Genomic DNA, 25,033 nt, shown 5'->3' with positions numbered 1-25,033 from the left:
CGCTCACACCGATCCCTGGGCAGCAGCAGCCGCTCTGAGCTGCTCACACCGAGCCCTGGGCAGCAGCAGCCGCTCTGTGCCGCTCACACCGAGCCCTGGGCAGCAGCAGCCGCTCTGTGCCGCTCACACCGATCCCTGGGCAGCAGCTGCACGGGGCTGTGCGGCCACAGAGCCCAAACCAGCGCAGCCGGGCCTGAGCAGCGGCTCTGGGGCTCTGCTGCTCCTGCTGGGCAGCCCCACAGGGCTCTGGGCTGGGCGGCCGGGGCTGGAGCCGCTCTGGGCACCTCCGGCCTCGGGGCTGCTCCTGTGCTGCCCCAGGGCAGGGCCTTGCTCCGGCATTAGGGTTTCTTTCTTCTGGGATCACTCTCACAGGATCCCCAAATCCCCGGGGCTGGCACAGCCCTGCCAGCCCATGCAGTGCCAGCTGTGCCCACCTTGTGCCCAGCCCAGAGCACTCAGTGCCACCTCCAGGGCACACCTGCAGGGATGGGCACTGCAAAGCTCCCTGGGCAGCCCCTGCCAAGGCCTGAGCTCCCTTTCCATGGGCAAATTGCTGCTGCTGTCCCAGCTGAGCCTGCCCTGGCCCAGCCTGAGGCCGCTCCCTCTGCTCCTGTCCCTGTTCCCTGGCAGCAGAGCCCGACCCCCCCGGCAGGGTGTACAGATGGATTGTTGGAATCCTGGATGCTGAGAATTTTAAACTTTCTGTGCTGAAAGGCGCAGACTCGCAAGAGAGCACTGCATTTGACCTGAGGCTATGTAGAACACTTCCAAAATTAATAATAGCACAGGGATTACAGGTGTATAGTTGGTCGGAAGTGTGTAGTATCAAAGAGTGGAAAACTAACAGTTTGGGGTTTTAGAATATAGTAATAAATTTGAAGCAAGATGGAGGTTTTAGTGTGGACACAGGTTCTTCTTCATCTTCTTCTTCATGAGCCTGGGTGGTGTTTTGTAATTGGGCAGAAAAGTCCGCATTGCAGGCCTCAAGGGATCAATTGTTGGGTTAAACGGGAAAATAATCCAGGTGTCAGTTCTTAATTGGATAGTTTAGTCTTAAGAGACCTTATAACAAGAGATAGTTAGCCATTTTATGCCTTCTAATGAAAAGCTGCTGACCTCATGTTTGTGAGGCTGTTACACTGATAAGAAATAGTAACCTGAGTCCGAACACAAAACACCATCTCAAGTGCCTTCAATCCTGACCTCGACAGCGGTAGAAAATACAGAGAATCCACAAAGGATTGTTCCTTTCTTAGGCCCTCTCCTCCTCCTCTCTGCTTTCCAAACCCAAATAAGAATCACTGAAGGATGACAAAGAAATCCCACATGAGTATTTGGGCCTGAATGTCACCCATTTCCTCTGCCCACAGGGACAGCCAAGTGTCCCCCTCCTGCCTTGCCCAAAATCCACCAGCAGAGCATCCCCATGCCAGCGTTCTCTGGGGGAGCAGCAGGAGGGAAGTTTGAGGATTCTGCAGCCCTGACAGAGGGGAAGTGTCACATTCACATTCTCTGAAAAATCCCTTCACCCAGGATTTTTCTCCTGGGAAGCTGAGAAATCTCAGAGAAAAAGGAAAACAATTCTTATCTCATTTGCTTCTCCTGTGTAGTGCTCATGTGGAATGTGTTTGGAGATTGTTTACCCACAGGTGATTGTTTCATTGGATTCTGCTGTGAATTATTTTCACTCATTGCCTGTGTTGGGACTCTGGAGAGAGTCAGGAGTTTTCATTATTATCTTGTTAGCCTTCTGTAAGTATCCTTTCTGTATTCTTTAATAGAGTTTAGTTTGGTGTGGCACAGACCAGAGGCAGCACTAATGAAAGGCTCAAAGTGTTCAAACAGCCTCGTTCTTCCCAAAATGCAGTGATTTGTTCTGTGGTGCTGCTGTAAGTGTGTGACCCACACTGCTCCCCTAAATCTACAAGCCTTTGCCATTGATGGATACCCTTCCCTTGGAATGGACAACCGACTTTGCAAGACACACAAACACAAACACACACTTAATTTAAGAAGGAGTAAATAATGCAATACAATCATTATAAAAGGATTGGCCAATAGCAGAACTTAAAATCACACTGCAGAATCTCTGCTGGTTTGTGCTTTTCCAGCTTGGCTGTTGTCCATCACAGAAGCAACAAACAGAGGCATCTTCAGGTTACTTCATTCTCTTTGCCACGTCCAAGTAAGCATATTCAATCTCCTGGTCAGCAGGGCACGTGTTTGTGAATTCATCTCTTGCATATGCATTTTTCAAGTATCTGGAAATCCCTGTCATTTCAGGTGGGAAGTGAAAATTTCGGTATTTTTTTGCAACGACCTTTCATGAAAAGAAAAAAAGGGTAAAGAAGAAAAACATCATTACACATGTAATCTGCAAATCCCAAAACATCCCAAGCCTACTCTTTATGCCTGTTTTTCATTTCCAGTGTGTGGGTCTGGTGTTGTTGGTGAGCAAGGGCAAAGAAGGAAAGACACAAAAAGAAGACATGGGGTGGAGAAAGTTGCTGAACTCCCTGTAAAGGATTTCTTTTGTGTCTATATCTCTATTTTCATCTGTATCTTGCTAAAGATGTGCAAAGCCACGTGGACCAGTAGAACAAACTGGAAGAGAAACAGGTTAACCCAGCAAACTTAAGCTAGAATGAACAGAATAAACCTACAGGAATAAACTTGAAAACTTTCACAGAAACGTGTGAACAAAAAAAAATTAAAAGATGAATTTTTAAAAACGAAAAATATGAATTAAAATATTAAAAATATGAAATAAAACTATGAATTAAAAATAAGAAAATATAAATTAAAACTATAAAAATATTTGTCGCAGACATTTCTCCACAGAAATCCTTTCTTTTGTATTTCTGCATCTTCTGGAGGCCAGAGGCTTCAGAAGACAAGGTAAACAATTATTATCAGCTGCTGTGGAATGCAACAGGGACACCTTGATTGGCTCATTTCCTATGTTTATAATTAAGGGCCAATCACCAGTGCAAGCCAGGGGACTGAGTCCTTGGCCACAACTTTGTTATAGATTCTTTTCTATCGATTCTTTTCTAGCCTAGCTGCTCTGCAAACCTCTCTCTATATTCTATTTAGTATAATAATGTATTATATATAATATCTTAATAAATTAAGCCTTCTGATCAAGATACAAGATTCACCGTCTCTCTATCACCAGCAGCGCCCACTCAGGTGCGGTAATAAATATTTAAAATTAAAATATGAAAAATATTAAATAAAAAATAAGAAAAATATGAATTAAAAGCCTTAATTTCAAATGATCAGGGAAGACAGCTCTCGGCTGGGCCCTGATCCCTGCCTGCGGGCAGCAGGGGTGATGTGGCAGTGTGACATTCCTGCTGCGTCCCTCTCCAGACATCCCCTGACCCAGGGGATTCTCCCCCATGCTGGCCCTGGCTGCTTCCCAGGGTTTGCTGTGCCTGAGTGTGGGAAGGGCTCATCCCTGGCTGCGTTCTGCAGCAGGATCAGCCAGGACACGGCTGGGCAAAGTTCTCACTTGTGGAAAGAGATTGGATCCCCTCTTCCTCTGGCAGAGTGGGAGTCTGACAGGGAACTTCCTGAGGTGACCTTGTTGCTTAAAAGCAGTGAAATTCCAGTGTGGCCATTTCTCTTCCAGAGCCTTGCAGAGTAGAATCACAGAATCACAGAATGGTTTGGGTTGAAGGGACCTCAAAGCTCACCTTGTTCTACCCCTGGCATGGCAGGGACACCTCCCACTGTCCCCAGTGCCCAGCCTGGCCTTGGGCACTGCCAGGGATGCAGGGGCAGCCCCAGCTGCTCTGGGAATTCTCCAAGGCCTCCCCAGCCTGCCAGGGAGGAATTCCTCATTCCCATACCCTGTGTAACCCTTCTCTCCTTCAGCTCAAGGCCATCCCCCCTTGTCCTGTCCCTCCATGTCCCTCTGCAGCCTTCTGGGCTGTGGCAATGCCAGTCCCAGGCCACTGGAGCTGTTCAGGTGTTGGGGTTCCTGTCACAGATCCCCTGACGTCTGGGACTCGGGCTGGGCCCTCCCGGGGGGCTCCTCTGTCAGGGGAGACCCTCCTGGGGTGGTTTGTGTCAGGACAGAGAGATGTACTGGATCTTTTCAGTCTTCAGATTCTTGTTTGTTGTTATCTTACCTAGAGTTTTGCACGCTGTCCACACCAGGCTTAGTGCACTGGAAAAGCATCACAGAAATGGCCAACAATCTCTTGTTCCAAGGTCTTTTAAAGCTAAACTATCCAATGAAAAACTGACACCTGGCTTATTTCCCTTTTTAACCCAATAACTGATCCCAAAGAGCTGCAATGGGGACTTTTCTGCCCAATTATAAAATATCACCCAAACCCATGGAGAAGAAGGAGGAAGAAGTAGTATGAGGAAGAATCCCAGGACAACACCCTGTGCCCTCCATCTTGCTGCCATCCACAACAGACTAAAAACCCCAAAACCTCAATTTCTCACCAAGTGATGCACCTACACTGCTCTCCATAATCTATTTCACACCTTAGTGGATTCCAGTCCATTCTGGAGTTTAGGAAAGTTTCTCCATGGATGAGGGTCAAAGTCATCCATGACTTTGACCAGAGCAGACACAGAAATATTCCCTGTGCCCTGGGTTTCCACATTCAGGTTGTGTGGATGCCCTACAGTCCTGCAGGAGGAGGCTGGGAGCCTTGCCTGGGAGGCACTGGGTAGAGGCCAGCCTGTCAGAATTGGAAATTAAACATGGCAGAGACAGAAATGGGGATGGACAGTATAAGGTAGCCTTCCTTGGCTGTGCTCATGTGCACCTTGCATGTGAAACCCAGATGAGAGCACCTCTGCAGCCCTGCATCCAGCACTCACCTCAGCCCACTGCCTTTAACCTAAGCCCAGGAGAGCACTGCTTTTAACCTTCATCCATGGAGAACACTGCTTTAACCTGAGCCCAGGAGAGCGCTGCCTTTAACCTTCATCCATGGAGAGCACTGCCTTTAACCTTCATCCATGGAGAGCACTGCCTTTAACCTTCATCCATGGAGAGCACTGCCTTTAACCTTCATCCATGGAGAGCACTGCTTTTAACCTTCATCCATGGAGAAAGCTTCCAAAAAGCCTTTGGGATGAACTGGAATCTGTGTGTGTGAAGTAGGCAGTGGTAGAGTTTATCACCGGGTGGAAAACTCAGAGTTTGGGGTTTTTGGTGTGGAGGTGGGTAGGAGATAAGATGGAGGATTTGGGGCATTGTCTGATCTCCTTCTTGTTCTTCACCTGCTCTGTTTTCTGCAGTGTTGGTGGCACAGGGTGATTGGTTAGAAAGAGCCACAATCAGATGTTGTTTGAACACACAAATAATTAGTTACTAGGTGTTAATATTATATAATAATAATAATTTAGGTAGAAAGGTAGAAAAATACATTCTAACAGCTAATTGAACAAAATAGCTTTAAAAGACCTTAAACCTGTGTGTCTGGTGACTTTTGGTGCCTTTTTCTTCATACACTGAGATGCAGAGGAGTGCTAAACTATTGATAAGGGAAAAATAAACAACAGCCTGAAGACAAAGAAACAAAAGTCCCGTCCATCTCTCAATCCTAGCACAAAACTTTTTAAGGATCTCTCCATCAAGGGATTTTTTTGGGGAGAGGTTTCCACAATCTAGAAAAGGATTTCAGAGCTGCTGTGCTTCCCTTCTCTGCAGGAGGCTAAAGAAGCAAATGCAAACCTTGATGATGTGGAGCTTTGGCAGGAGGTTGCAATCTGCTAAAGTGAGCTCATCCCCGTCCAGGAATTTCCGGCTGGAAGCAGCGATCTCCTCCCTGCTGTAAGCATCGATTTCATCCGGCAGGGGGCTATTTAAATAGTTGTCCAGCTTCTTCAGGGCTTTAAGCAAAGATTTTTCCAAATCTGGGTTAAGACAATAAAAAGATCATTCAAGGCTGTACCAAGGTCCCCGTGACACCAAGCGACTCCTGCATCCTGTCTGCTGGCACCAGCCCAGACATCTGGCTGTGCCAGCTCCTGCAATTCCCTGACCCAAGCTTAAACCTTAATGCTGGGATAAAGGCCCTAAGGAGCTAAAGGGAGTTCTGGGAAAAACCATCCTGGGGCTCTTGTTACCAGGAATGGCTCCTCAAACCCCTCTGTGGGGTGGGGTTTGGCACCGTGGCCTGGCCCTGCCCTCACACTGACTGCAGTGCTGGCCCAGGCAGGGCAGGGCAGCACAGCTGGGGGACAGCAGCAGGTCCTGGGGTGCCCTTTGGGGTGTCACAGCCAGGCTGCAGCGACAGCAGCAGGTCCTGGGGTGCCCTTTGGGGTGTCACAGCCAGGCTGGAACAACAGCAGCAGGTCCTGGGTGCCCCTTTGGGGTGTCACAGCCAGGCTGGAACAACAGCAGCAGGTCCTGGGGTGCCCTTTGGGGTGTCACAGCCAGGCTGCAGTGACAGCAGCAGGTCCTGGGGTGCCCTTTGGGGTGTCACAGCCAGGCTGGAACAACAGCAGCAGGTCCTGGGTGCCCCTTTGGGGTGTCACAGCCAGGCTGGAACAACAGCAGCAGGTCCTGGGTGCCCCTTTGGGGTGTCACAGCCAGGCTGCAGCGACAGCAGCAGGTCTGTCACAGACATCTTTTTATGAAAATCCTTTCCTTAGGATTTTTTCCTCCTGAGAAGCTGGGAGGCCTCAGGAACAAAATGCAAACAATGGTTATCTGCTGCTGTGGAATGCAACAGGTGCATCTGGGATTGGTCTCATGTGGTTGTTTCTGATTAATGGCCAATCACAGCCAGCTGGCTCAGACAGAGAGTCTGGGACAGAGCCTTTGTTATCCTTCCTTTCTTTTTCTATTCTTAGCTTAGCCAGCCTTCTAGTGAAACCTCTTCTTCTATTCTTTTAGTGTAGTTTAATGTAATATATATCATAAAATAATAAATCAGCCTTCTGAAACATGGAGTCAGATCCTCGTCTCTTGCTTCAACATAAAACCCCTGTGAGCAGGGTCACACAGGTCCCTGGGTGCCCCTTTGGGGTGTCACAGCCAGGCTGCAGTGACAGCAGCAGGTCCTGGGGTTCCCCTTTAGGGTGTTCAAAGCCAGCCCAAGGATCAGGCCTGAGAGCTGAAGGACACAGACAGAATCCTGGAATGGTTTGGGTTGGGAGGGACCTCAAAGCCCGTCCAGTGTCACCCCAGCCATGGCAGGGACACCTCCCACAGTCCCAGGCTGCTCCAGCCCCATCCAGCCTGGCCTTGGGCACTGCCAGGGATGGGGAGGCCACAGCCAACCTGTGCCAGGGCCTCACCACCCTCACAGGAAAGGATTCCTCCCTAATATTTCATCTCACCCTTCCTCCAGCCCAGGGCCATGCATGGTGCCCACGAGGCTCCTGCTTTGGGGATGTGCCAATGGCTGGAGTCCTCATCATTCATGGAAACAGGGAATCCCTCACTTCCAGAGGGCCGGGCTGTTGGCAGAGCTCTGGGGAAGGTGCAGCCTGACAGACCCCAGGGCTGAAGGAGTGAGGAGAGGCTGGAATTGGTGCTGCCCTGGTGACAGCAGCTCTGCTTCCACCAGCTCTTGGAACCCTGCCCTAAAGGAGGGAACAGGCACACGTTTCCAAAGCCTCCACCCTCTGGAATATCAGTTTGAGCTGAGCTGCAAATGGAGCATCCCCAGCAGTGTCCTACAGCTGCACAGGTCTGGGTTCTCCCTCCCAGGGCTGATGACAGGAATGCAGACCTACTTTCATTTGCATCTTTTCTCGGGTTCTTTATAAACGCAGAGAATTTTGCAAAGACATCATTTCCTGCAGAGTTCGACTCGGGGTGCTTCGGTGCAAGTTTGGGGTACCTGAGAAGTTCAGAGAAACAAAAAGAAGTGACCCAATTATCCTTTATTTTTTTTGTCTCCATAATTAACGCACATTTATTTGTAGGGTGACCACACAGAGCCACACAGGACTCAAAAGGAACCACCCTAAACTAAAAATCACTTCTTTTAAACCCTACCTAATTAATCTCGTCCTGAGGGCAATGGGAAGTGATGGTTATTGCTGCAAGCACTGCCCAAACAGCCCAGGGTGTCTCCCAGGCTTTCTCCTCCAGAGCTGAGGCTGCCTGGTCATCCCTGGTCAGCAGCCAGGGATGGAGAAGAATGGGAAAAAGTGGAGGCAAGCAGCTGCTTCCCTGGTTTAAGCTTGGCTGCTTGAGAAGGGAGCACAGGGAGAGGGCTGACATCCCTTCCTCTGATATCCCAGAGCAGAGAAGGTCTCTGGGGTAGGGGACACAATGCTGGGGGACAGCAGAGGGACAGAGGGGTTTGGGGTGAGGTGGGAAGAGCTGCTGGGGTGGGGGAGGACAAATCTGAAACTCAGACCCTCGTGTGCAGCCTGGTGGGCCCATGTGGACACTCTGAAATGGCCCCAGCACTGAGGGGAGAGGAATGGCAGATTTGTCTTTTCAAACCACCTCTGGGGCTGCTGGTAGGTAAAACCAGCACTGGGAGATAAAAGAAACAATGGGGAGGATTCCAGTGATTGATGAATGGAAAAAGAGATTTGCTTTTACAAGTAAACTTTAGGTTTGCTGATAAATGAAATTGGACATTGAGAGATGAAAGAAACGATGGGAGAAAACCCCTATTCTGTAAGAATTAAAAATGAAAAGGGAGGGTTATACATTAGAGGGGAACCTTTGGGAAATCTTTGGTATCAGGTGTTTTGGGAAGTCTGAACCTCTCAAGTGCCTCAGAAATGAGAAAAGAGAAAACAGAAATGCAGCCAGGAAATTGGGATAAAAAGGAGGCTGTGTCCTCCAAAAATCTGAGAGACCCCAGGGGAATGCCCCGTGGCCTCTGCCTTTATTGGAATAAAGTCAAAGGACTCCTCTGTCTCCATTTTGGACATAAACCTCTGCTGTTTGTGGATGAATTTTCCTAGCAGAAGCGTTCACTGCCCTCAGCTTCACAGAATCCCAGAACCAGCAGGCAGGGAAACACCTTCAGCACCACCCAGTCCCGCCATCCCCACCCCAAACTGTGTCCCCAGGGCCCCATCCAGGCCACTGGAACCCTTCCAGAGATGGAGATCCACCCCGGGCAACTCGCTCAATACCCGACCACTCCTGAAGGGAACACATTTTTCCAGTCCCCAGTCTGAACCTCCCTTGGGGCCATTTCCTCTCATCCCTTCACCTGGGACCTGGCAGGAGAGCCCAGCCCACCTCACTGCAGGGTCCCTCAGGTGGTTTTGGAGAGCAGAGGGGTGACCCTGAGCTGCCCCCCGCGAGCACCATGAGCTGTGTGATGTGAAGAGGGGAGCCCCAGACCAGGCCAGCTCAGAGCGGGAGCAGGCCAGGTTTCCACAGGATGGATCCCACGCCCTGGGAATGCGCCGGCAGCCAGCTTGGCATGAAGGGCAGCAGTGGGAGCAGCACGGCCGTGACCTGGGGACAGCCTGGGGACAGCCTGGGGACAGCCTGGGGACAGCCCGGTGACTCCCCAGCCCCAGGTGTGTTTCAGAGGCCCCCCAAGCTGGTCGGGAATGCGGTACCGGGGCGGCGCCAGCTTCTCCTCCAGGAACTCCTCAATCTTGTTCACGTCAGTCTTCACCTCCCCATCGAAGGTCATGAACGGGGGGTTGGTGCCCGGGGCCAGGTTCTGCAGGTCTGCAGGTTTTCTGGGAAAGGAAAAGCCATAAAAAGTCCTGTCACGGACATATTTTGTGAAAAATCCTTTTGCTAGGATCTTTTCTCCTGAGAAGCTGGGAGGCCTCAGGAACAAAATGCAAACAATGGTTATCTGCTGCTGTGGAATGCAACAGGTGCATCTGGGATTGGTCTCATGTGGTTGTTTCTAATTAATGGCCAATCACAGCCCAACTGTCTCAGACTCTCTGGTCACTCACAAGATTTTATTATCATTCCATTCTTTTCCTTTTCTAACCTTCTGATGAAATCCTTTCTTCTATTCTTTTAGTATAGTGTTAGCATATAATTTTCTTTCAATATAATATATATCATAAAATAATAAATCAGCCTTCTGAAACATGGAGTCAATTCTCATCTCTCCCCTCGTCCTGGGACCCCTGTGAACACCACCACAAAGTCCCTCTCCCTCCTTTTTATGAGGCACTGGAAGGAGCTTTAAGGTCTCCTCAGAACCATTTCTCCTCCAGGCTGGACACACCCAGCTCTCCCAGCCTGGCAGAGAAGAGTCACCCTTGAAAATCCCCATTTTTGGGAAAGTTGTGCTGCACGGTTAAAATGTCAGAATCAAAAGCCACAATCTCACCTTTTCAGATCCACGGTTGTGACATTAAAAATGACACCTTTGAGCCACAGGATCATGAAGAGGCGCTGAGAGAACGGGCAGTTCCCAATGCTTTCCCCATCACTGCCAGCCTACAATTGGAAAAATTACAAATGATAAACACATCTGTGTGTAAATCACAGCAGTCCCCCCAGAGGAAACAGCCTCCACCTCATTTGTCTATGTGGGCATAAATCTGCACAAGTCACTGCAAGATTAAAATGAGTTAAATCAGTTTATGACCACAGGAAAGGAACAGAGAAATATTTACCAGCCTAAGCAGAGATACGATGCCTAAAGCACTGAAGGTAACAAGCAGAATAAATCAATTCATTTAGAATTTCAACCTGAAGGGCAGTGGGAGCCCTGGAGAAGGTGGCCAAGGAAGTGTTGCTCTCAGGTAATTTATATTGCAGTTTGTGAAGAGGCTTTGTTAACATGAGGCAAAGTCTTGCAGAGGTGCTGCCGAGACTTGGTGTGACACTGCATGAGATCAGGGGTCTCATTTTTAAGCCCTTCACATGATTCTCCTAAAGCACAGCTTTAAAATTGAGATTAAATCAGGGGCAGAAGTACTAAAACCCAAGTGTCTCACAGTTAATAAATTAATTCATTAGGATTTGCAGCCCTTATAAGCCAACAAAACACAGAATCAAACCAGTTCTGTTTGTCCTTTTTCCCTCACTCAGTGCAATGAAACAAATCTCAAATACAGCAAAAACTCCTGCATAAGCAAACACACACTGCTATCAAACAAATCTGAAATACAGCAAAAACTCCTGCATAAAAAAATACACACTGCTATCAAAGAAATCTCAAATATATCAATAACTCCTGCATAAACAAACACACACTGCTATCAAAGAAATCTCAAATATATCAATGTCAGTGCTGCTATCAAATAAATCTCATAAGAAATCTCTAAGAAATCTGTGCTGCTATCAAAGAAATCTCAAATATATCAATAACTCCTGCATAAACAAACACACACTGCTATCAAAGAAATCTCAAATATATCAGTCTCAGTGCTGATATCAAATAAATCTCAAATCTCAAAGAAATCTCTGCTACTATCAAAGAAATTTCAAGTACCTCAATAACTCCTGCATAAGCAAACCCACACTTCACAGTGCTCACCTTCACAAATATATCAATAATTCCTACATAAACAAACACACACTGCTATCAAAGAAATCTCAAATATATCAATAACTCCTGCATAAAAAAACACACACTGCTATCAAAGAAATCTCAAATATATCAATAACTCCTGCATAAATAAACACACTGCACAGTGCTCACCTTCACAAAGAGCTCAATGTCTGGAATAAAGGGCCTGGCCAGGGGCAGGCAGGAGCTGGAGGGATGCATGGCAAAGGGCTGGATAAATTCTCTGGTTCTCCCTGTGAACCTGAGGAATCTCCTGGAGAAATCCCTCCAAAACCACTGGGAAAAGCAGGAGTGCCTCCAGCACCGCCAGGGGATGAGAACTCTCAAAGATGCTGGGCCGGCTGTAAAGCACTGCTGGCTTAGAAAAGCCTTGTTTCTGTCAGGAGTGCCTGGTTTTGTAGGTGGCAAAGCTGAGAGCTGCTCAAAAGCTGCCATTGTGGTTTTCCTCCCACTCAGAGCAGCGCTGTGCAGCCAGGAGACACAAAACTGCTGTGGAACTTGGAAAACTGAGCCTGAAACGCTGCCAGCAGGGCTCAGAATGGAGGGTGTGCACTTAAATGTGCATTCTAATGTGCATTTTAATGCACAACAGCTCCATCCGGTCTCATCCTGCCTCTGGTGCCGGGTGTCACCCACCCCAAAGGGAAAAGCAGGGGCAAAGTGCCATGGTGAGCCCTGGGTGCTGGCAATGGGCAGGAGCCTCATGGTGAGCCCAGGCTGTGCCCAGGGCAGGAGCAGCAGCCTGGGGACACTGCTGGGGACAGGCCCTGCGTGGAGGAGCAGGCTGGGGCATCTGGGTGTCACCAGCTCCTTCCTGTGGGAACCCTGGTGCTGAGAATTCCAGACTTTCTGTGCTGCCAGGCACTGACCCCCAGGAGAACACTGCACTGACCTGAGGGCCTGGAGAAGCTTCCAAAATTCAATAATAAAACTGAGATTGAAGGTGTGGAGTTTGAACAGAAGTGTGTGATATCACAGGGTGGGAAACTCAGAGCTGAAGGGTTTAGAATACAGGAATAGATATACAGCAAGATGGAGGTTTTAGGGTGGAGGCTGCTCCTTCTTCTTCCCCTTCTTCTCCATGGGTTTGGGTGGTTTTGTGTCATTGGATAAAAAATGCCCCATTGCGGGCACGGGTGGTTGGGTATTGGGTTAAAAGTGAAAATAATTGAGGTGTCATTTCTCAATTGGACAGTTTATCCTTCAAAGGCCTTGTAGAGAGAGACAGGGCTCCATTTTTAGTTTGTTGGAGTGAAGTGCTGCAGAGCTCAGGGTGTGTGAGACTGTGACAGAGATAAGAACTGATAAACATCTGAGCCCCAACAAGAAATACCCTCTCACACATTTAATCCCGACCCTGGTGGAAAGAAGTCAAGACTGCACAGCCTTGGAGAGAAAGACAGTGAGCCATTTTGTAGCTTGTTAGTAGAATGCAGAAGAACTCACAGCTTGTAATCCAGATAAGAAATAATAAACATCTGAGTCTGAACACGAAATGCCATCTCGAGTGCTTCAATCGTGAGCCGGACAGGGGCAGAAGCCAAGACCCAGCTCCTTCCCAGCTGCACCTCTGGAGCTGGAGCAGCTGCCACCGCCCTGCTGCCCCTGCCCAGCTGTGCTGCCAGCTGTGCACCCAACACCAGGGACACCTCCCACTGTGCCAGGCTGCTCCAAATCCATCCAAACTGGCCTTGGGCACTGCCAGGGGTGGAGAATCCACAGCCTCTGCAGGCACCTGTCACAGACGTATTTTATGAAACATCCTTTTGCCAGGATCTTTTCTCCTGAGAAGCTGGGAGGCCTCAGAAATGAAATGTAAACAGTGGTTACCTGCTGCTGTGGAATACAACAGGTGCATCTGGGATTGGTCTCACGTGGTTGTTTCTAATTAATGGCCAATCACAGCCCAGCTGGCTCAGACTCTCTGGTTTTATTATCACTCCATTCCTTTCTATTCCTTTCAAGCCTTCTGATGAAATCCTTTCTTCTATTCTTTAGCATAGCTTTAATATATCATTTTCTTTTAATATAATACATATCATAAAATAATAAATCAGCCTTCTGCAACATGGAATTAGGATTCTCATCTCCTCCCTCATCCTGGGACCCCTGTGAACAGCAGCAGAGGCACCCAGTGCCAGGCCCTGCCAGGCTGTGCCGGGCACCCTGCTCCCTGAGGCTCCTGGAGGGTGGAGAAATCCAGAGGAGCTGAGCAGCTTTGGGCAGCTGGCCCAGCCATGGCAGAGCTGAGGTGACCCAGGGGCCTCCTGAGATGTTTGTCCTGAGGAGCAGCAGGGTCCTGCTCTGGTGGCACCTGCAGTGCCCTGGGCACCAGGAGGCACCAGCTGTGCCCGGGGTGGGCGCAGAGACACAGGGAGGGGACAGGGACAGCCCTGGGGCTCAGTGACACCCACAGGGCTGGGAGCTGTGCCAGGAGAACCTGAGGGGGTTTGGCTGATAGCAGCACAGGAGCTCAGGCTGATCCCAGAATCAGAATCAGAATCAATATCAAAATCAGAATCAGAATCCCAGAATTCAGCTCAGGCTCAGGCTGGTCCCAGAATCAGAATCAGAATCCCAGAATTCAGCTCAGGCTCAGGCTGATCCCAGAATCAGAATCAGAATCAGAATCATCAGAATCAGAATCAATATCAGAATCAGAATCCCAGAATTCAGGCTCAGGAGCTCAGGCTGATCCCAGAATCAGAATCCCAAAATTCACCTCAGGCTCAGGCTGATCCCAGAATCAGAATCAGAATCAATTTCAGAATCAGAATCCCAAAATTCAGGCTCAGGAGCTCAGGCTGATCTCAGAATCAGAATCAGAATCAGAATCGGAATCAGAATCAGAATCAATATCAGAATCAGAATCAATATCAGAATCAGAATCCCAGAATTCAGCACAGGAGCTCAGGCTGATCCCAGAATCAGAATCAGAATCAGAATCATCAGAATCAGAATCAATATCAGAATCAGAATCAGAATCCCAGAATTCAGCACAGGAGCTCAGGCTGATCCCAGAATCAGAATTAGGATCAGAATCAGAATCTCAGAATCAATATCAGAATCAGAATCCCAGAATTCAGGCTCAGGCTCAGGCTGATATCAGAATCAGAATCAGAATCAATATCAGAATCAGAATCCCAGAACTCAGGCCCAGGGGCTCAGGCTGGTCCCAGAATCCCAGAGTTCCTGAGGCAGGAAGAGCCTTTCAGCCCCACCAGCAGCACCCCAATCCCTGTCCCCAAGGCACATCCAGACTGCACTGGGACAATTCAGGGACCCCAAACCTCCCTGGGCAGCTCAGCCAAGGCCTGACCACTTTTGTGATATAAATTATATAAATTTAGACTAAATTGTATAAAATTAATAATTAATACAATAATGAGTCAATCTTAATTTTATATAAATGTACCTAAACTTTATATAAAATTTAGATAAATCTATATAAATTTCATAAAGTATATCAATTTATGTAAATTTATATGATCACTATAATAATTAATCAATCAAACATAATTTTATATATATTTTTATACATTTTTATAAAATTTGGATAAATTTATATACATTTTATAAAGTTTATAAATTTATATAATTAATATAATAACTAATCAATCATACTTTAAGATATAAGATTTATAAAAATTCTATATAAATTTACCTAACTTTTATAGAAATCTTATATAGAATTTTTATAAATCTTATATAAATTTTGGAATCTTATATAAAAATTTATATTATGTTTTTGCTATTTTTATATTAATTTCATATAAAATGTTATATATAATTTTATATAAATTTTAGATAAAATTTAGATAAATTTATATAAATTATATAAAGTATATAAAATTATATCGGTTAATATTTATCCTTTTTATTTATTTATATATATATACATATATACACACTATTTATATTATTTAATAAAAATATATAATATTGAATATTTTACAATATATACTGGCTATAAAAAAAGTTTTAAAAATTCAAAATTACTTCTGTCTGGCAACAGTGCTGCTGTTAAAAAATGCCATAAAAATTAAAATTGTAATTAATTTCTGTTCACTCAATGAAACTCTTATAAAAAATTTATGTTCTATTTGGGTCAGATCCCATCCAATCCAGAGCTTTTTGTCAGGAAGGGAACACCTGGAATTTTCTCTCTGTTTTTATTCCATGGCCTCAGGTGGAGAACAAACACCCAAACACTGAATTTTACAGAACCCTTTTGATGCCACCTACTGGGCTTGAAATGTTCCAGGCTCAGTTTTAAGATTTTTAAGATACAGCAGCTGCAATTAAAAATTCATTATCAGGGAGAAAGTCCCAATTTTGCCACTTATTATTCCAATGACTTTCAATAGCTCCAGAGCTCTGGCCCACCAACACCCAGCTCTAAAATCAGGTATTTCAGCTGCTGTTTATTTTCTCAGCCAAACAGCAGAAAAAAAAACCCCAAAAATATGTTTAAATTAAAATGTGGCTGGTGATTTCTGCAGATAAATTGTATTTTTGGCACTTGCAGGGTTGATTCTTGCTGTGTGTGACATCCCCAAATGGAAATTCAACAAGAGAGGTGTGAAAACAGCAGCTGGACACTCCAGGTAAAGAAAAGAAAAGAATTTTCCTTTCATTTTTTTCAGTTAATAAGCACTTTCCACTATCCCAGTTTGCCCCACTTAAGTTGTTATTATTTATTTATAAGTTATTATTCTTTATAAGTTATTAATATTTTTTATAAGTTGTTTCCTTCCTCCTCAGGGGCATGGAAAGAACCCTTCAGAGCAGCATCCGGGCACTATGAACTCAGTGCTGAACAAAAATTGAATGAAAATTCTGCTCCTCACTTAAAATCCAGCAGAAATTCTATTCACAGACCATGGGCAGGGCTCAGGGAATGCCACAGGATTTTTGGAAGTGTTTTTATAAAACTCTGGGTGGATGAAAGGGTTTTGGCCCAAAGGAGACACCAGGGGAAGGGGATGGAAAGAACTGAGAGCAGGGGATGGCGATGGAAGGAATTAACTTTACACTGGAGGTGATAAAAGGAATTAATTTTACACTGGAGGTGATAAAAGGAATTAACTTTACACTGGAGGTGATAAAAGGAATTAACTTTACACTAAAGGTGATAAAAGGAATTAACTTTACACTAAAGGTGATAAAAGGAATTAACTTTACACTGAAGGGGATAAAAGGAATTAAGTTTACACCTGCACAGAAAGGAATTAAGTTTACACTGACAGTGAAGAAAGGAATTAGCTTTAACTTTACACCTGCACAGAAAGGAATTAATTTTACACTAAAGGTGATAAAAGGAATTAACTTTACACCAAAGGTGATGAAGAGAATTAACTTTACACCTGCACAGAGAGGAATTAACTTTACACTGGAGGTGAACAAAGGAATTCACTTTACACTGGAGATGAAGAAAGGAATTAACCTTGAAAGGAAATAACTTTATACTGAAGGTAGAGAAAGGAATTAACTTTACACCTGCACAGCGAGGAATTAACTTTACACTGGAGGTGAAGAAAGGAATTCATGAACAAATTAGGAATTAAAGAAAGACATTAATTATCTTTACACTGGAGGTGATAAAAGTAATGAAGTTTGCACCTGCACAGACAGGAATTAACTTTACACTGAAGGTATGGAAGGAATAACTTCAACTTTACAACTTCATAGAAAGGAATTAACTTGACATTTGCACAGAAGGTAATTAACTTTACCCTGGAGGTGAAGAAAGGAATTAACTTTACACTGAAAGTGAAGAAAGGAATTAACTTTACACCTGCACAGACAGGAATTTACACTTGCACAGAAAGGAATTAACTTTACACTGAAAGTGAAGAAAGGAATTAACTTTGCACCTGCACAGACAGGAATTAACTTTACACCTGCACAGAGAGGAGTTAACTTTACACTGGAAGTGAAGAAAGGAATTAATGAAGAAATTATTAATTAAAGAAAGAAATTATTTAACTTTACACTGGAGGTGATGAAAGGAATTAACTTTACACCTGCACAGACAGGAATTAACTTTACACTTGCACAGAAAGGAATTAACTTTACACTGAAGGCAATAAAAGGAATTAACTTTACACCTGCAGAGAAGAGAATTAACTTTACAGTGAAGGTGACAAAAAGAATTAACTTTACACCTGCACAGAAAGGAATTTACACTTGCACAGAAAGGAATTAACTTTACACCTGCACAGAAAGGAATTTACACTTGCACAGAAAGGAATTAACTTTACACTGAAGGTGATGAAAGGAATTAACTTTACGCCTGCACAGAAAATAATTAACTTTAACTTTCCACCTGCACAGAAGAATTAAGGAATTAAAGGAATTAACTTTGCACCAGGTTTATCCTGGCCATGGATGATCTCCTGACAGCCACAATTCCATTTTGAAGCCTTCCCATTCTGTTTTGGTTGCTGGGATTTGACATTCTTGCTTTCAGGCAGCGTTGGAGTCAATCTCCTGCCATTATTTGATTTCAGGTTTCATCACTTGTGTGCTCAATAAAGCTCTCAGCTGGAAATTGTTCTTTGAATGCTCCTGGTCCTCAGGCCATGGCCAGGATTTAAAAAGTTGGATATGTTGGGTGTTTATGGGATATTTTTAACATTTTATTTATGGATATTTATGACTTTAAGTTATTTATGTTATGGTATATTTATTTATTTATGGGATATTATTTATGTTGTGGGATTTTTTTAATATATTATTTATGTTGTGGGATATTTTTAATATATTATTTATGTTATGGGATATTTTTAACATATTTATTTATGGGATATTTATTATTTATTATTTATTTATGAGATATTATTTACGTTATGGGATATTTTTAACATATTATTTATGTTATGTTTATTTATGGGATATTGTTTATGTTATGGGTTATTTTTAACATACTGTATATTGTGGGACATTTTTAACATATTTATTTATGGGATATTTATGACTTTAAGTTATTTATGTTATGGGATATTTATTTATTTATGGGATATTATTTATGTTGTGGGATTTTTAAATATACTATTTATGTTATGGGACATTTATTATTTATTTATGAGATATTATTTGTGTTATCTGGTATTTTTAACATTTTATTTATGTTATGGGATTTTTATTATTTATGGTATATTATTTATGTTATGGAATATTTTAAACATATTATTTATTTATGGGATATTTTAACATATGTTATCGGATATTTTTACTATTTTATTTATGCTATGGCATATTTTTAACATGTTATTTTTAAGATATTATTTATGTTGGATTTTTATGGGGTATCTCCCTCAGCCCTGTTTTTATGCACTGAGCAGCGCTCACAGCTCAAGGGGGTGACATCCACCTGGAAATTCTAATTTTCCCTAGACCCCAGAGAGCACAATGGGCCTGAAGCTGTGATTTCATAGAATTATGGAATGGTTTGGGTTGGAAAGGACCCTAAAACTCACCCAGTGCCACCCCTGCCATGGCAGGGACACCTCCCGCTGTCCCCAATGTCCAACCTGGCCCTGGCACTGCCAGGGATGCAGGGGCAGCCAGGGGTTTTTGGGAATTCTATTCTATTCTATTCTATTCTATTCTATTCTATTCTATTCTATTCTATTCTATTCTATTCTATTCTATTCTATTCTATTCTATTCTATTTTTGGGGGGAATTCTCCTCCCACTCTCCCAGGGCAGGATTTTCCCTCTGGATGCAGGTCCCCCTCTCCCCTGGGTGCTTCAGGGCTCTTTTCTTCTCTCCCTGCTTTGTTTACTGCCCATGGGGAAATAATTACTGCAGAAATTAACTTAATCACTCTGTAAGCCATTAAATGTTTTTGATGCAGAGGGAGAAACTCTCCTTCACTAAGAAGCAACTTTGTGGCACTCAAATTTTTACCTGTGGCCAGTTGCTCTATAAATAATGAGAAACAAAAGGTCCAAACTCAGATCAAATGCCCATTTAAATTTGATTTTGATATTAAAACCTGCCCAGTATTTCTACACCCTTCCAGTTCTGATAAAGGTGATAAATAAATGAACTATTAAATGAGAATTCTGTAAAGTGAGCAAAAACCAAGGGAGTGCAGGTGAAAATTAAAATGTGAGATGTCTTGTATTGCATTTTTAGAGACTGAGTTTTACTAATATTCAACTTATTTACAATTAATAAATTAAAGATGATGTGTGAAAGCACTCTTTACAAAAAGAGGAAAATAAACAAATCCTGTGATTTTCAACATTGCTGTTGCATTGGGCCAGGCCCCTCATGGTGTCACAGGAACTTCCAGCCACAGCCATGGCTCTCTACAGTTGTTTGGTTTTTTTTAAATCCCTAAAATCCAATGAAATTACAATGGCAAAATACAAATTTCAGCTTTCTTTTCTCAAATGTGTCTCCCTGCACCAGACCTGCAGTAAAAGCCACTGCAGCAGCTACAGGATTTAGCAGAGGCTACGAAAATTAAATGGCAAAATAAATGGGAAATTAGATTGTGGAGTGAAAGTCTGAAAAACTTGAGCTGCAAAACTTGAGTGTGAAAAACTTCAGCAGAGCTTGAATTAATCTTGCCCAATTTGGGAGCATCCTTCTCCTACAGCAGTAAATGCCCTTTTGCAATTCTGGTTTGCATTTTGGGTTGTCCTTGGTTTGTGTCTCACTCAGTGATTGGAGTCAGCACCATTTGTTTGCTTTTTCAGCAGATGATTGATGATGATGATGAATTTTTGTCTTCTTTTAGGAGGAAATTCCTCCCTGTGAGGGTGGGAAAGCTGCCCCATCCCACAGCCTGCTGTATCACTCCTTTAATCCTTCCCCAGTCTAATTCCAGTTTTCAAGACCATTTCCAAGCCTTTGCAGGAGTGGAAGGAGCCCCGAGCCCTTTGAGCAGGGCAGGTGCAGTCAGTTCCAGGCCAGAGCTTTGGATGTGCCAGCAGCAATGCCACCCTCCTGCGCAGGGAATTCTGTGCCCAGGAGTTTGTTCTCCAGCCCCAGGCCATGGAATGAAAGCAGGGAACATTCCAGGCGATCCCTTCCTGGCAGGAACGTTCTGGAAGCACTCCCAGGTCACAAGCACGGCCCAAAGGCTCTTACCCTTAGCCAGGGCAGCAGTTTGGGCTCTGGCCCTCCCTGCTGCTCCCGATCCCAGCTCAGCCCGGGGACAGAACTGCCCACGTCCCCTGGGAACCCTGGCCGGGAATTACTGCAACAAAGGGGGTTGTGTTCCTCAAAACGGGGTGCAGGGCTGGGCAAAGGGATTACAGGGGATTTCCTGCTCTGCGCTGCATTCACACTCAGCCTGCAACACAGCTGGGCCAAGCCAAATACAGAAATGGCACTAAAAATTATATAAAAACTACCTATGGAACTCGGAATTAATTTTAAAAAAATTATATGTATTAATTGATATGCGTATTATTTTATATATGCACAAATTCTTTGTAAGAAATTATATATATAATTATATATATTATATATTTATACATATAAAACAATATCACATATATTATATGTCAAATATCATATAATATATAATATATAATATATAATATATAATATATAATATATAATATATAATATATAATATATAATATATAATATATAATATATAATATAATATATAATATATAATATATAATATATACTATATAATATATAATATATACTATATACTATATACTATATAATATATAATATATAATATATAATATATAATATATAATATATAATATATAATATATAATATATAGTATATAATGTATTATATATTATATATTATACATTACATATTACATATTACATATGGTATATTATATATTATATATTATATATTATATATTATATATTATATATTACATATTATATAATACATTATTATATTTATATTATATATTATATAATACATTGTTATATATTTATATTATGTATAAATATATAATAATATACATTATTTCATATGTTATTATATACCTATATAATAAAATTATATATATTATGTAATAAATTCAGTAAAAAATGAAATTTTAAATTCTATGTAATGTAATAAATACATATAAATAGTAGGTATATAAACTATAATATATATAATTATATATCATATATATAAACTAAAAATTGTATTTATAAATTGTATGCATATTAATTTTATATGTGTATAAATTCTATGTAATGAATTATATGTAATAAATTCAGTGAAAACTGAAATGATAAATTCTATGTAATATAATAATAGTTACGTATAATAAATATGTAATTAATAGTATGTAAATACTAATAAATAATAAATAGTATGTAAACTATAAATAGAAACAAGAAATAGTATGTAAACTAAAAATTATATCTATATATTATATATAAACTATAAATTATATTTCTAAGTTGATATGCATATCAATTTTATATGTGTATAAATTCTTTGTAAGAAATTGTATGTAATAAATTCAGTAAAAACTGAAATAATAAATTCTATGGAATATAATAATTAATACATAGAAATAGTATGTATATAAATGATAAATTATATATAATTATATAGTATATTTATATATATTTGATGTGCATATCAATTTCATTTACGTACATATATTCTATGTAAGAAATTTTATGTAATAAATTCAGTAAAAATTGAAATTATAAATTCTATGGAATATAATAATTAATACATAGAAATAGTATGTAAACTATAAATTATATTTCTAAATTTTAAATTGATTGCATATCAATTTTATATATGTGTATAAATTCCTTGTAAGAAATTCTATGTAATGAATTCAGTAAAAACTGAAATTGTACATGCTATGTAATATAATAATTATACATATAATAAATACATAATTAATAGTATGTAAATACCAAATACTAAATAGTATGTAAACCATAAATAGAAATACTAAATAGTATGTAAAGTATAAATTATATATAATTATATATATTATATATAAAATTATAAATTATATTTCTGAATTGATATGCATATAATTTTTATTTGTGTATAAATTCATTGTAAGAAATTATATGTAATAAATTCATTAAAACTGAAATTATAAATTATTTGTAGTATATGTAATAAATTATATGTAATATAATAATGCAGATAAATAGTATATGTGTTCTAATAAATTATAAAATAAGTTAAAATCAATAATAATATATTAATTTATTATTAATAATAAATTAACTAATTTATGTGATAGAAATTAATACATATAAATTCTATACAATACATACAAACAAAATAAATATAAATTATATGTTTAAAATACCTATGATTTGTGCTGGAAACCAATAAATAAATGAGAAATACTAAAGAATAGTAAGAATACTTAAAGAATTCTAAGAAATACTGAAGATAAAGAAGGTCCTTTGTGCAGCTTTGGGTAGAAAATACTTTGCCAATGATATTCCTAATTTAAATCAAGAGGTAAAAGTGAAATATTGGAAGAGTGTGGGAGGTTTTTTCACCTCAAATAATTTGTGATGTTTTGGTCCACATAGAAAGAATAAAATAGAAAGAATAGAAATAGAATAAAGGTGATGTTTTGGTCCACACAGAAAGAATGAAATAAATCCTGTCAGCTGCAGTGGGAAGGTGCCCTCCAAGAACATGTAAAAATGGAATAAAATTGAATTTCCATTCCCAGTGTAACTTCCAATTCCTATAAAAATTTTGAATAATTTTGGGTATATTTGGAGCCTGTTTTGAGTTTCATCTACTCCATTATGAAAAAACTGATTTTTCTGTATTTATTAAAATACAGAAAATGTTAAAGATCATTTCCACAGCAGCCAGCAGGGAAATGTCAATGATTCACCAAGACAAAATGGGAATTTCTCTGCAATCTGAGTCAATGTTTAACTCATTTATAACTGCCCCATTTGAATAACTCGGGGAAGGCTCCACTTCCACCGCTCCCATTCTGCTGCCTGGCTCTGGTCTCTGACAACTCCACTTCTGAATATTTGCAATATTTTTACATGTGCTCAAATGTGGAGAGAAATGAAGCAAAAAGGGAAATTCCACTTTTGTCCTTGTGCTTCCACCAGCAGTGCCAGGCTGTGGAAGCTGTTTCTGGGAGAAAATCGGTATTTTTAGGAAAGAATTAAAACTTTCAGTGCTGAGACAGTGCTGCCACTGAGAGCAGCTGAAGAGAGTCCCTTGAGCTGAGTTTTGATCAGGAAATAATCAGATTGCAAATGGAAATGCACACAGGGCCTCAGCACAGGGGGACATTGGATCATCTCAGCAAGGAGATTTTTATTTAAAGAATGCCCTTTCCAAAGTTCCCCTGATGTTTTTAATAATTTGATTTTAGTACAGTTATATTTTGCAAGTAATTGGTCAAATCCCTTTCCAGAACATCACTCCCCACACTCTGATGTTTTATATTTGTGGATGCCAGGAGTTCTCTAGACTGGTTTGTTATTCCTCCACAGAAAACATCAATATGTGGTGGTGTTTGTGGATCTCAGGATGAGGGAAGAGATGAGAGTCTTGACTCCATGTCTCAGAAGGCTGATTTATTATTTTATGATATATATTAAATTAAAAGAAAATGATATATTATAACTATACTAAAATAATAGAAGAAAGGATTTCATCAGAAGGCTTGAAGGGAATAGAAAAGAATGATAATAAAATCTTGTGACTGACCCGAGATTCTGAGCCATCTGACTGTGATTGGCCATTAATTAAAAACATCCACATGAGACCAATCACCTGTTGCATTCCACAGCAGCAGATAATCAATGTTTACATTTTGTTCCTGAGGCCTCTCAGCTTCTCAGGAGAAAAGATCCTGGCAAAAGGATTTTTCATAAAATATGTCTGTGACAATCAATCAAACCTCAGAAAAATTGAATATTTTTTGGCATAGTGAGAACTCCCTGGCAGAGCTGCAGGATGATCCCCTCATCCCAAAATGGTGACATTTGGAAGAACCCTTCCAGCTCGCCCAGTCCCACCATGACCACCTCTGAGCCATGTCCCACAGGCAGAGGGACACCCCGGGGAGGCTCCTGAGCAAGGCTGGGGCTCTCCCACAGGATTTGGGGGCTGAAGTGCAATTTCAGACAAGGGAAATTCAGCAGGAGCCGAGGGGGCTGAAGTGGAATTTCAACCCAGCAGGGCCTGAGGGCACCAAGCAGAACTTGCACCCTTGGCCCGCTCTGTGCTGCTCACATAAAGAGCAGTTGTGCAAAGACAAAATTCAGGGGCAGAGGCCCCAGGGGTGGAATTTGGCACCGGCTGATGTGTCAGGAGACTCTGCTGGTTCCAGGCAGCCCCAAATCCAGGCTGAGTCCTGGGCCTGGATCAGGAGGGGGCTCCCTGCTTAGTGAGGGGCTTACGCTGCACGTGACCCTAAGCCTGTGCTTAAAGCACAACACATGGTGTGGGCTTTACTGCAGGGAGGAAGTAAAAATAGGAATAGGGCCAGGAGCCTTTGAAGACCTTGACTTTCCTTCGGTTTGTTTTTTTTTTTTTTTGGGGCTAAAACCAACCTTCAAACCACAGAGATGGGCCCTGGGGATGAGCAGGGGCCTGAGGCCTGAACAGTCCTGGGGGAAC

At 42.0% G+C, this 25,033-nt stretch overlaps 1 protein-coding gene across 1 annotated transcript in view; it reads right to left on the bottom strand.

Annotated features, from left to right (window-relative positions):
• Positions 1-2,003: 2,003 nt before the first annotated feature.
• Positions 2,004-25,033, bottom strand: part of CLIC6 (chloride intracellular channel 6) — a 28,266-nt gene continuing 5,236 nt past the window's right edge. The window contains exons 2-6 of the mRNA XM_063180464.1: positions 10,266-10,375; positions 9,526-9,651; positions 7,720-7,826; positions 5,708-5,889; positions 2,004-2,320 (exon numbers count right to left, since the gene is read on the bottom strand). Coding sequence (XP_063036534.1) covers positions 2,159-2,320; positions 5,708-5,889; positions 7,720-7,826; positions 9,526-9,651; positions 10,266-10,321 — 633 coding nt within the window. The 5' untranslated portion in view covers positions 10,322-10,375 and the 3' untranslated portion in view covers positions 2,004-2,158. The remainder of the gene's footprint in view (positions 2,321-5,707; positions 5,890-7,719; positions 7,827-9,525; positions 9,652-10,265; positions 10,376-25,033) is intronic.

This window comes from Melospiza melodia, chromosome 2, assembly GCF_035770615.1.
Source record: "Melospiza melodia melodia isolate bMelMel2 chromosome 2, bMelMel2.pri, whole genome shotgun sequence".
In the NCBI taxonomy this organism is placed as follows: Eukaryota; Metazoa; Chordata; class Aves; order Passeriformes; family Passerellidae; genus Melospiza; species Melospiza melodia.
This window is presented reverse-complemented; position numbering and strand designations above follow the sequence as displayed.